The sequence below is a fragment of the Atractosteus spatula genome, chromosome 3, assembly GCF_055471065.1.
Source record: "Atractosteus spatula isolate fAtrSpa1 chromosome 3, fAtrSpa1.hap1, whole genome shotgun sequence".
In the NCBI taxonomy this organism is placed as follows: Eukaryota; Metazoa; Chordata; class Actinopteri; order Semionotiformes; family Lepisosteidae; genus Atractosteus; species Atractosteus spatula.
In genome coordinates this window covers 8,694,908-8,708,045 of record NC_142708.1, presented here as the reverse complement: position 1 = coordinate 8,708,045, position 13,138 = coordinate 8,694,908, and the positions used below count along the sequence as shown (strand labels likewise).

At 39.0% G+C, this 13,138-nt stretch overlaps 1 protein-coding gene across 1 annotated transcript in view; it reads left to right on the top strand.

Annotated features, from left to right (window-relative positions):
- Positions 1–13,138, top strand: part of LOC148837347 (protein unc-13 homolog B-like) — a 141,577-nt gene that overhangs the window by 111,883 nt on the left and 16,556 nt on the right. Inside the window, exons 7-8 of the mRNA XM_088910220.1 lie at positions 1,142–1,199; positions 11,282–11,504. Of these exons, the coding sequence (XP_088766346.1) occupies positions 1,142–1,199; positions 11,282–11,504 (281 nt within the window). The remainder of the gene's footprint in view (positions 1–1,141; positions 1,200–11,281; positions 11,505–13,138) is intronic.

Here is a 13,138-nt window from a genome sequence, read left to right as displayed (position 1 = left end):
TCAGGATTTCACACAAAAAATGAAGCTCTGCAGGTCAATCCTATTTTAGTTGAATAATGTTGTAACCAAAGTTGTTGTAAGAGGAGAAAGGGAATATATCCTGTTCCTCTTATTCATTTGTAGTCAGTGATTTAAGCTGGTAAAATCTTTTGATGCTTTTTAAGTTCTTGTGTACAGATCTGCGTGATATATGTACAGTATTTAACACTCCCCGTGACTATCAAGACTTTGTTGCTGATATTTCTTTATATTCTGTAAGTTTTCTTGTTTGGCCTCTTTATGAGGGAGTATACATATTGTAATATTGTGTTGCAATATTACATTATTATCGTGTTGGAGGAAGTGACTAATTACTAATTAAAAATTCCACTTTCTCTTTCCAAAGCCAATATTTCCATAGCCAATTATATTGATGTGTATAATGAGAGAAAAGTAAAGAGAGTTTTAATGATATGAGTATATCCTGCTTGGATACGAAGCAGTCTGAATGTGCTAACTAACTTAGCTCAGGAAAAGTCTTTTCCAGTAACTAACAGTGTCATTTGCTAACTCTCTCCCTGTTGCACTTGCGTTGGCACCTCTAAGGGTAAATATAGGTATGTTAGCATGGTGTGGATTTGTGAGGTGGTTTTCTATGCTTAAAGAAGAAAAGTCCAGTGATGGACGGAGGCTGTTTTCACATTGAACTGAAACAGCTGTAGCTCTTTAGTTTCTGGATTGCAGATATATTATATGAAACGTAGAGTAATTATTTTACTGAAATTTACTCATTAATAAAGAAAATAAAGATCTGCTTTTCATTAGAATCTATATAGTGTTCTGCATTGCTATTTGCTCTTGTGAGTGGCTGATACAGTACCTTAAACAGTAATACCATATTAACAGCCCTGAAACCCTTGTTAATGTTTCAAAAATGATTATTTTAACCTTTTTTGTGTACAAAAAAGATAGAGAAATCAAGTCAGCCTTGTTCTCAGTGTGTGTGTGTCCCTATGGTACTGTATATACTGCACACAGAATAGCATAAGTGGAGATTGAAGTGAGTTTGATCTGGTGTGCAGTTCAATCATTAATTTGACCTCCTTGGTGATCCCGCCATCTGGTTAATCAGCTTGTCCCTGCCTCTCTCTGTCTTTTACAGTACTCACTGCAACAGGAGGTCCAGAAGAAGCCACTGCCTTCTGCTGCCTCCCAGTGCTGTAAGTCTAAATTACATCTTATGTGAACTTTATGAACCCCTACACTTGTATTTCTGAGTGTCAGGATTGCTTAAACGCAGAGGGAAAATGCAGTGCATCATCACTTACAGAACAGCTCTGGAGTCAAATGTGTTTTGATGCAGCTGATGTGCTTGTGCAACATGCCTTCATAACCCAAACATGCACAGGACAGTTTTGGTTCTGTTAAGAAAATATAGAATGGAGGATGTCATGTGCAGAGACTGTGGAAAAAAGACGCTTGGTTAGGCTAATAGCACACACAGTCTGGACTGTTTTACACATGCAGTAACAAAACAGCATAAACCTGAACCTGGAACTCTTTATAGAAAGCCAATATTTTCTTGCTTAGAATGGGAAAGCAATATGAGCATAGATAGCTAATTTAACTTAGAAAATCGACACCCTATTTTCTTATTTTTCTTTGTTTGATTTGCTTGTTTTCTTTTGAGTTGAATACAGCTTCTTCTGTTCTTTAACCTTCAGTAGTTAACTGTAGTACTTCAGTACCTTGAGTATCACAGGTCTCCAACCCTAGCTCCTTAGTCACAGTTTGTTTTTTTATTGTTTCTAACAAACTCTCAACATGAAGCAATTCAGTCATTTAAATTTTTCTTTAGCTTGTTACTTCCAGCATATAGTGCCTTCCAAATGTATTAATACAGTGAAGTCTAAAACTCATTTTCATTGTGAAATATAATAATTGTTTCGCATTGTGAAAAACAGGACTGCTAAGCACAACTCTTTTATGTATTTTGGACAAATTGATAACATTGAACTTTGAACATTTATTTGAAGAAGCAAAAATATTGAGGCAGTTGGCTGACAGGTGTCTCTTGTTTGCCAGGTTGTTTGTTGTTAGGGAATTTGGCTCATAAAACAGCTGTGAACATCCTGTCAACCTGTTTCACTTTGACTTCAGTGCTGGGAGTCTATAGTAAGAAGTCAAATTGAAAACAAACAAACTCTTAAAGAAAAGCAGACAATATTTAGACAATATATCAGATCATAGCACACAATTTGGACATATGAAAGCTGACAATTCGGAACGTGAAGCAGAATTAGAAAAAATGGACTGAGATGGCAGAACTATACAAGCTACCTCCCAAGAGGTAAACATCTCAGGATGAAAAGCATAAAATTGTCTTGGAAATAGAAAAGTGAGTCAAGACAATTTTGGGAAAAAAGTTATATGGACATAAAATACCAAAATAAACCTTTTCCAAATGTATGGAAAGGGTACAGTGTGGAGAAAGAAAGGAAGTACAGGTGCTGCAAAGAGCACCAGCTCATCTGTGAAACATGGTGGGTGTCATGTCATGACCTGGGCTTACACAGCCGCCTCTAAATCTGGCTCACTCACTGTAGTGATGATGTAACTAATAATGGTAAGAGTGAATGCTTACATTTACGGAAGCCTTTTACCTGCTCACTGTATGTAGAAGAACATGCTTCCATACATATTGGGCGACACTTGACCATGCAGCATGACCAAGACCCCAAATAAACAAAGAGTTCATCAGACGAAAAAAACAAATTGGAAAATCTTGGACTGGCCCAGTCGATCTCCGTATTAAATTAAAATACAATGAAGCATGTATTTTACGTGCTGAGGTAAAAATAGACAGAACAGCCTAAGAACTCAAAACTGGCTGAAGCCAAAGCCTGGAAAGACATCTCAAATGACTCCACAAAGTTTGGTGAGCTCAAAGTGTTGCAGATTGAATATAATTACTGCCTTAAATCAATATGCAAACAGTACTGATTTTTCCTCTCAGATGTTTGCTTACAGTGGACATGTCCCAATACTTAAAATCACAACTTTTTTTTGAGTCCGGAATTATCCATACTGTAATATATTGTACTTATTCATATTAATCTCATAATCATAAATAGAAGTCGCTTAACTGTTTTGACTTTGCTGTCCCAATACATTTGGCAGGCCCTATACTGTACCTTAAGGACTGGGACTCTCTAGGAGTGGAGTAGAGTTCTTCTCTAGGCCTGCCTTGAGTTGATCCACCAAGAACTGAAACATGTTTTAAATGCATGAATATGTTTAAATGATTATGTTTAGCCCAAAATGTGTCTTACTACTTATGAAAAACTGGGTCATCGAAAGAAACCTTGAACTATTTCTAATTCTAATTCTAATTTTTAAAGCTAAATTTAAGTAAATGTAGCTAAACAATACAAAAGAAATCTGTAAAAAAATGTAGTGCAAGAGCAGACAGGTTCCTTTGTTCACAGTGGCTGTACTGTACAGTACATCTACTCCTTAACTTGTCAGTTTAGTGTTGGCAGGGCTGGACGTTGCACAGATAAGCAATGTTTCTCACCACCACTAGATGGCATCCTCTCCTTTCTCTATCATCTCTGTTGAAGGGAGGCAAGCTACTGTACTGTATATGAGAACAATTGCAAGAAAAAATTGGCTTGTAGTCCTGCTATGATGAAAAAAGATTGTTTCGTGTTTTTCACCTACAGTACACCTTCTCTTTTAACACCCCTGCTCTGTGCTGCATTTTTTGCTTTTTTAGTCCCATGTACTGTATAATCAGTCTATACTGTACATACAGTATGTTGACATTGCACTAAGAGAACAAGCTGAGTGGATACATACTGTACCTGTCTCAAACCTGCAATAAACCTGAGTAGTGCAACGTTTCCTTTTCCAAATTGTCTAGAGATTGCATAGTACTTTCTTTTAGGTTTTTTCATAAGCTTTTTCATAGTGTCATGCTGCATTCCAATAGCATCTGAAAATCATTGCAAAGAGTGTGTGTGAATTTAGTATTGGTGTAGTTGTCAAGTCACCCTGGCACTGCAAAAAAGTGCAGAAAATTTCTTTAGTCACCAAATGTTCTTTATCGGAATACTTTTAGGCATATATGTCAAGTGTTGACAAATTGTTGCCTCCAACAGCAAGCTAAAGAGTACTCTTTCCTACATTTTGCTAGAGCAGTTTTAAAACAAGTCAGATGAGTTTTTTTATGAACACATGCTATTGGGAGTTACTGTAGTTTCACATTTCACTTTTTTAATGAAGGCTTTGTGCATCCTGACAGTTTTGTCTTTAAATTATTGAAGTTGATTTGAAAATGATCCTCAAAGTCAGCTGCAGTGTCATCAACCTGTCGGCATCTTTACCTGTAGGGAAGACAAATTCCTAACGCACGGAAATTGTCTGTGGCCAATAAAGTGATCTTAAAAATGGGCAATAGTAATATATCAGAAGAAACAGAAAATAGATACAGTATCTATGGAGACTCTGAAGGTCAGTGAGTATCAATGTTTTACAATGTGGTATTTGTACAGACTAAAAACACATCCCACTTTTCACAGGAAGTGTGCTGCTCAGTTTTCTGATACTGCACAGTGGCGCAGTGGTTAGCATTGCTGCCTCAAAATGCTGGGTTCAGTTCCGGACCTGGGGTGCTCTCACTGTGTTTTATCTGCTCCCCCTGGGTTCCTCCAGGTGCTCTAGTTCCCCCCAGCAGCCCAAAAACACACTGGTACTGTGGGTTCATTGGCTTCTGGAGAGATTGTCCCCGGGGTGGGTGTGCCCTCTGATGGGCTGGTGCCCCATCCAGGGTGAACCCTGCCTTGCACCTGTTGCTTGGGATGGGCTCTACAAATAGAACAAAATGAAAATAGTTACAGACATGGTATGAAGAACACTCAGGTTTAAGGTGCCGTTAAAGAGCACTTGACAGTACTTTGCTGGAAAGAGAATTTCCTTTCACTTTGCTCTTCTCTAGTCCTTGTGATGAGGACACTCCAGGCTCTGTAATACATGGTATTTTAAGCGCAGTGCCACAGAGGACCTTTGCACACTGCTCATATGCAAGTGGGTGTGCTTTCTCCATCTGAATCGCTTCACATACTGTACCCATGTTCCATATGCAGTACATCTTCATCTGTGTCAGGACTACTCCATTTGTATGCAGTCAGGAAGTGCTTCCTTCTGACCTGCAGTTAGTGGTAATTTGACATGGATGCTCTGAGCTGGGCAGAGTGGAGGGGCAGTCACAGAGAAGCACAGGTACCTCCCCCCTCCACCTTCTGTTTTGATTGAAGTAGTGTTTAAATCGATAAAAACATGTTCATTCATTGTTCCATGGTTCATATGTGGGAGAAGCAGCTGGACGTAGTAGAGTAGAGTAGTTTATTGCCATATGTACATGTACATTGGAATTCTTAATGGCGCTGATCTCTTGGGACATAGTACAATAGGCAAAACCACACAGTGTAGACAACAGGAACAATAAATATGTTATGGAAAAATAAATAAATGCGTAGTAGTGAGACCAAAAACAAAAGTGCGTAGTGCAGATGTGTATTCAGGCCCTGCAGTCAGCTGCTGAGGATGTGTTCTGCAGTGGAATAGAAGCTGTTCTTGTGACTAGCGGTCCTTGCTTTAACGTTGAGGGGGAAGTGATGCATTGCTTTTTTTCTCATTGCTGCTTAACATACAATTTCAGCACAGTCTTTGAAAAGTGTTTTACTTCTTGTGTTTAAAATCTATGCATGTGTGAATGCCTTTTGTATATTGTATATTGAAACCTGACACAAAATTGTAAGGTTTTGATCTTCGAAATGCTAAAATGACATTCTGACTTCCAGAATATATTTCTTAATTCAATTTTCTGAAAGGAATATATTCTAAGATCTTTGTATTTTTTGCCCCTTGTTTGTTTCTATTTTTATTTTTTTTGTTAACATTTGCATCCAAACCAGGCAATTGGAGTTATTTCGGATGGGGAGAGCAGCAGAGTATGTAACTCTTCTTCTTTCTTTCTGCAAGTGCCCTGGCAGCTCCTAAAGTACCTCTGCATGCTCCAATCTGATAAAAGTACCTCACTGAGGATATTCATGCATAGAGGGGTCTTTTCTGCTTATCTCTCACTCATCTTTTAACTTCATCCTCATCTTTCTCCTGAGTTCAAGATCATTTTCATTCTTCTGTAAGAAAAATAATTATTCTTAAAGCTAAAGCTGTTTTCTTTGAAGACACCAGCTGCTTTTATTGATTTCAGAGAGAGTTCTAATAGTGATTTTTTAAACTAATGAACCGTATTTCTCTGCTTATTGTACATTCATCTAAAGATACACACAATACCAGCTTAACTTGTTTTGTCTCTTTTTCCATCCGTTGTTCTGCTATCTATTTATGTCCTCTTTCTTTGGGATTAGCTATTTGGCAGTATTGAATATTGTAAATTGCAACACTTAGAAAAGCATTAATGTTGAACCCATCTGCCATCAAATTAGAAAAATATCAAGAAAGGTACCTTTTGTACAGTAATTTAAAGTAGTTTAATCTTATGAACAAACTTGAGACAACTAAATAGGTGACAAATTACTTTGGATGGAAATTGATGTCACCAACAGTCACTAAGAAAGAATTTCTGTGAGCAAGAATGAAAAACTAAATTGTCCAGGAGTGGCCTGTTAATAGAATGGTTTGAGTGAAAGACCCACATTCATTAACTTCGGGTGACTCCCAGGCATATTCTTCAGTGAAATTGGTGAGGGTTTAGTGTTTCAAATTCATGCTTGAGGCTCTAGCCCAGCTCCCAAAACATTACCATCATAAAGGGACAGGCCTTGGAGTCTGAATATCACTTTACCTTAAATAGAGCAAGGAAATCTTAGGAAAGGTATTCTAGTCTTATTTTCTAAAAGTTTAGAAAATGGGATGTAGAATTTAGAATAACAGCATAAATCACTTCTCGATGTCCTCCCCCACCACACACACACACTCTATACTTCACTGTTTCTCTAGTCTGTTTGTGTTTGCTTTCATTTCCAATGCAAACGTCCTAAACTTGGACCAAATTCACACTTTTGACCATTCCTTCAGGTGTTATCTGCCAAATAAAATCTCTCCGGCGCCTCACAGCTGCTGACTAATTACCCGTGTGGATAGGCTTCTTTAGCTTCTAACAGGAAGAGCTCTTTCTTAATTGGGCAGCTGTCATTGGAATTCATCTCAATACAGTCCAGTACATGCCTAAATATCTGTGTGTAGATCATTGGTCCCTGTTTGTGGGTGAAAACAACGTATAAAAACAAGCCTGCGTGTCAGATGAGCATACCTTTAAGACAAAGAAATAATTAAGGTAGTGATTGCAACATCTAAACATCATTTAGTGAGGGTTAAGGACATTAAGTTAAACTGGCCACAAAATGTTATGTGCTGTCTTTTCTCATTTCATTTTTGTTGAGCTCCTCCTCATGCTCTTTTGTTTGTTTGTGAAGGCCCCTGAGGGCTGTATGCATGAATATTGTAACTATTTACCAAGGTGAGCATGCGCGTCCCCCTTCTCCCAGCCAGCCCTAACCTCTGTGACCCAGTGCCCCTGAGAGCATCTACACAGAGAGGAAATCACAAGGGGCACTGCCTCTTCTTGTTACAATTCAGAGGCCGGAAGACCACAAAATTGTCTGTATGCATTTGCGTGAATGTGGTGTGTGTGTGACATACAGTACAGTACAGCATGCACCATGACCAAAAAATAAATTTGCTCTTGCTCTTTCATGCATTTTTCTTCTTCCCCCCTTTTAATTCCTCTGGATAAATTGCCTAATAAGTGTCTTAATCATAAAGCATTGGGGAAGAATTTTAGAGATCTTCTTTAATCCCTCAGAACTGACTTTCCTTTTACAAACATACAGTAGCAGAAAAGATACTGTGACTATGCTTTTCATGTGGCTCAGTCAATAGCTTCCTTCACTGTGAAATCTAAGCACAGTTACTACTGTTCGCTTCATTCTAGGAGACCTCATTTACAGAATGCTGTTATTTGTAAAATAAGAGTTATTGAGAAACATAATTTGTCAATTATCGTGTCGACTTATTAAATTGATATTAAGCATGGTATTTACAACCAAGGACTGCGGTGAATGTATATAATAATTATTGAAAAATGAGGCATTGTGGGCAAATAAAGTATTTGGGTAAATGTGCAGAAAAATGTATGAAAATGACGAGATCTACTGCATTATTTTTCTTGCTACTGTGTATTGATATAGTACAGTAGTGCAATGTTTGTGAGATATTTAAAGTGGGAATTCAATGAGTCAGGATGTGTTTGTGAGCTTGTTAGTGTGTGACAGTGTGTAGAAATCCGATTGCTTGCAAAAAAAGTTTTTTGCTTTACCTTTTGACTTAACACTAGTATTCTATTTTATATGCACTCTGGAATCTGGAATTTCTGCATTTTTCCCCAACTTGTATTAGTGCTATAAGCCCTGTAATTCATAGGGAGAATAAGGACTTGTGGACACTCCCACTTTTTCAAGCCATTTGTCCTCTGACATGCTGAAAGCTCCACAGTGCCATACAGGAGAGTTAACACTGACTGGAGGACAGCTATAATGTCCACTGATGTCACTATAAGCCTGTAAAAGTCCAGCAGGTCACCAAAGCGACTGTGTTGTGTGCAGTGGTGACTTGTAAAGTGAAGCACAGAATACTATAAAGTGAACTTTGAATTCCCTTTAAGCCCTTTCTATAGATTGAATGGAGTGAACCTCCCTAGAGACTTGTTGATTAGGTTTCCTGCCTTAAAATTCAAATGCTGCATCTGCATGTGGTTTTCAGGAGCCGCCAGCTTCTTAGCTCCTCTCAAAGCAGTCTGTCTCTGCTTGTTCCCACAAAACATTATTAATAAATGCTCCAATCTGTGCAGGTACTTTTTCAGTGGCAGTAGGAATTCAGTCTTTCTTCCCACAAAAATGTCCCCTGCGCCTACTAATGAATAAGATACCGCCTGGAAACACAATCAAAGAAATAAGCTTGTGAACCTCCAGCATTGCGTTGTCCGATTCAGACCTTTCAGGCACTTTCCCTCCTCAGTCATCATTGGGTCTGAAGCAAAGGGTGGACTGAAAAAAGAAAGAGGCAGGGAACCTTGTGATTGACTGATTATCAGCCGTGTTCGAATGTGACGGAGAAGAGTAATTTGAATTCCCTTTGCCGAGTGGCTTGGTGGTGTTAGAGGTCTGGGAATCCCAGGCCAGCTCAAGCCCACCCAGTACTTCGGCCATTTTTGTCTCAGAGCACAGGAAGTCCTGGTCAGTCTTCTGAACTTTTATTTTAGGAGCACAAACCTGTAAAATGTTTGGAAGCTCAGTGCTTGCAGGGAAGTTGTTTTCACTTTTAGTTTTCAGGAATGTTTCTGCATGAAAAAGGCCTTCCACCTTTATGCACCTGCAATGCTTTATAGGAGACTTATCTAAAATACTAAATAGTTTTTAAAAACTCTCAAACTTTTTTTTTTCAATTGGTTATTTGTAAACTTTGTAAAGTTGTGAAATGACTGAGATAAGAGATGGAGTTAAAGTGGACTATAGGTGTGTTCTACTTGAATTATATAATGATATAGAACCTTTTCTTTTGAGGAAGCAGTGAGTGTGTGTGAAGTGTGTATGCAGAATTGGAATTGTGGTCAATGTATGACGTTAGTCTTCTGGTCTGATATTTTTGACAAAACCAAATTATGAAATCATGATAATTTAATACAGTTTTCTGGGGGCCCTAATTGGCAATGCTATTATTTACCTGGGTATGTTTTTTTTTAATTTGAACCACAACCATGATGCTCACCTTTAACTCTATCCCAAGCCATAGAACTAACCACATATTTTGATGAAAATGCACTCAGGTACATACTAGTGTTTGCTGAGCTGACAACTACAACATGACCTTTATTCGTCATGTTGGTTTTTGTGTCTCTGGTAGCGCTACTGTTGAGACTGCACTTCTGGAACGGAAATGGTGCTAATTCATAACTCACTAGTGCAAAGATTTCACTTTTGAAAAGAATTTGTGATTAATCACGAGAAAGAATAGACTAAAAGATGAGTCTGATTCCATGCAAAATTGATTTCTTTGTGCTCAAAACCACCTGTTGTAGAAGACAGCCCCTGATCTTTGTTCCTATGAGTGTGCCAGTGTTTAATACCCACTGCTAGAACACTGGTGTTTCAAAGAGAACACATTGGTCAAGAGTCAGAGGTAATCACCAGATTTACTTTTATGTGTCATGCTTTTGTGTAGGCTTTAGAATTGGACTTTTAAAAAGCTTCTCTTATTGGTTTTCCTGCTACATTTCAGCCTGTTCCAAGCTCCTTATACCTTAAATAAAAAAGAGAATAAAAATTGCCTCGATTCCCTACTGTTGCCTTTCCTGGTATTAACAAGGGGCATTAGGTTAGCTTATAAACCAACATTTGCCATTATATGGATTTTTTACATTATAACTAAAAGGGGGTTTGAATCAGACTCCTCGGGGTAAGTATTTTCATACTAAAGCATGGCCTCTTCAGTCCCACACATATCAGTACAATACCATAACTTCCATCCTCAAACTGGAATCTCACAGCCCTAATGCAAGTGTAAGACTAATTGACTTGTGAATCCATATGAAACCCAGTGATGTTCTGACATTCCTTGGTAAATAATTTCTGAATTAATTACATTTTAAGTTTCATCAATTGCACCCTTAGACACATTTTTGCAATTATTAAAATGCTGTATGGATTTTGCCTGAAATCTAATTATCTGCTGTATTACTATGTAGTAATAGTAGTTTTTTTTAAAAGACGCAAGCAACAGTTTATAGTTCCAGAACCATGAAAAAGGAAACACTATAAACTTTTAAAAATATTTATAAAGCCTTTAGCCTTCTTTTGTCCAGTTGTTTTAGCGACACATGCGTCGAACGCATCATTCTGCAGAAGATATTTTTCTATCTTATCTGCTTTTTTTAGTAAAAATCTTTTACAGCCTACTGCTCTGTTGCTGAATGCTTACTGAAAACTAATCTCACAGATGAATAATTCTTAATCGACTAAATGCAGGCAAAATCTTGCAGTTTCCTTTTTAGCGAGGCTTTTCAGTTCGGGTGGATGAGGGGGGTGATGGCGGCGTTATGTGAGGATGTGGGGAGTGAATGCGGGCACCACGTGTTTGTCCCAACGATAGGTGGAGAGGTGGAGAAGGGCACGTGCCCAGCTGTGTTTCGGAACTGCTCTTTCCCCCCCTCCCCCGGCAGCCCTCGAAGACCACGACAGTGCGGTGGACGACCGGGACAGCGATTACCGCAGCGAGACCAGCAACAGCATCCCCCCTCAGTACCACACCACGGCCCAGCCCAACTCCTCCCTGCACCAGTACCCGGTGCCGCCCCGGCTGCAGCACCAGGCCGACTCCCGCGAGTCCTGCACCGACTCCATGCAGAGCTACGACTTGGACTACCGGGAGCACCAGGGCGCCAGGTACCCGAAGCACTGCCGCACGGACCTCTTTCCTTCAGTCCCCGGAGGGCCTTATTCATCAGCCTTTTCCTCCACTCAATTGGTCAGCTTAAGTGAAGATTTTCCAGTGCGTTAATACTTATTTGTAATCAGTAATGTCTGCACCCTGAAATGAGGTGCAGCCAGAATCCCATGCCCTTGTTTTCTTGAAGGCATGGATGTCAGCGATGGTAGCCCTGAATTCTATCAAAGGATGCCTAGTAAGCATCTGAGATTACAAGGATAGAAATAAGGCCTCATGTGCCATCGTAGTACAACCCCACTAAACTTAAACTACCATACATTTTTCAGATTTCAGATGATGTTTTTTCAGCTTCAGTAAAATGTAGGATTTCCGTTTACATGCACCTGTGCCTTCTTGTTCATCTCCCGTTTTTTTCTTTGATGTTTAGTTGAGCCATTCACCAAACTTGGCTTACCATTTCCTTGGGATCGTTGAAGGTTAAAACATATCCTAAAGAAAGATGAAAAGGGGGAATAACTTCCTAAAGATGAGCCAAGTTGTGATTTAACTCCGTTATTTTTTTTCACACACGCTAACAAAAGACACTGTCCCGAGTTTAAAACATAACAAAAGTTACAAACAAGAGGAGGCCATTTGGCCCATCTATCCCATTTGACAGTGGATAGGTGCTTTACTGTGCAGTGAGAAGAACATGCAGTTGGCAGAACTCAACTGAAGGCACTGCCTTTTCAAGGTCTTAATCTAACCATGAGCTAGGTCCATATACTTTGTCTCTTCACACGACAATGTGGATGTCCGGAACCAGAAGGCTTATGAAGGCTGTTTTGCACAGCATGTCTGGATAGAGAGTGGCTATACGTGGATAGTGAGTGGCTATACCGAACCTGTGACATGAGCAGATTAGATGTGTTGAGGGAACGAGACTGCTAGTGTAAGACAGCATTATGTGCATTATGTGTGAGTACATGTTCTCAGTGCAGAAAGATGTGAGTACTGCATACAGTACATAGCACTGTGTAGGCAAGGGAAGAGTGAAAGGGAGGGGTTTCTGGATTATGTAGAAAGGGGCAATTTCTATTTGAATCTTCGTGTCTTAACCTTTAATGATAAGAACTGAGGCCTACCAACAATTAAATTAAATCATCTGCCATTTCTACTTGAACAGAACATGGGTGGTAATCAAAATTACTGTCATTTAAGACATACTCAGAAACTTCAATCATTTTTTTTCTCTTATAAGTTTGTGATGTACTGTAGCTGTTGAACTGTGGAATTTCGATCAACACTGATTGAACTCTGTAGCTCCCGCTGTTAATTTTTGTATTCTGTTAAAAAAATCTTATTTAACTTTGTTTTGTAGTTCAGGCATGGGGAATCAGTTCATGTTAGTCTGGAAAAAAAGTTTTTTTTAAAAAAGACAGTTCTAATCAGTTTTAAATACATATGTGAACAGTTTTAAACGCATATCTACAGCTGCAAAAACATAGATTCCATTTGGTGAGACTGCTAGGGAGTATCTTTCTGCCGGCTTATTGTATAGCCAAGCTCTGAACAGTTTAATGCAGGGGATTTCTCTGTCTGGGAGCCAAGAACCAAGAAAATAAACTGGATTTGCTCTATTACACAAGTG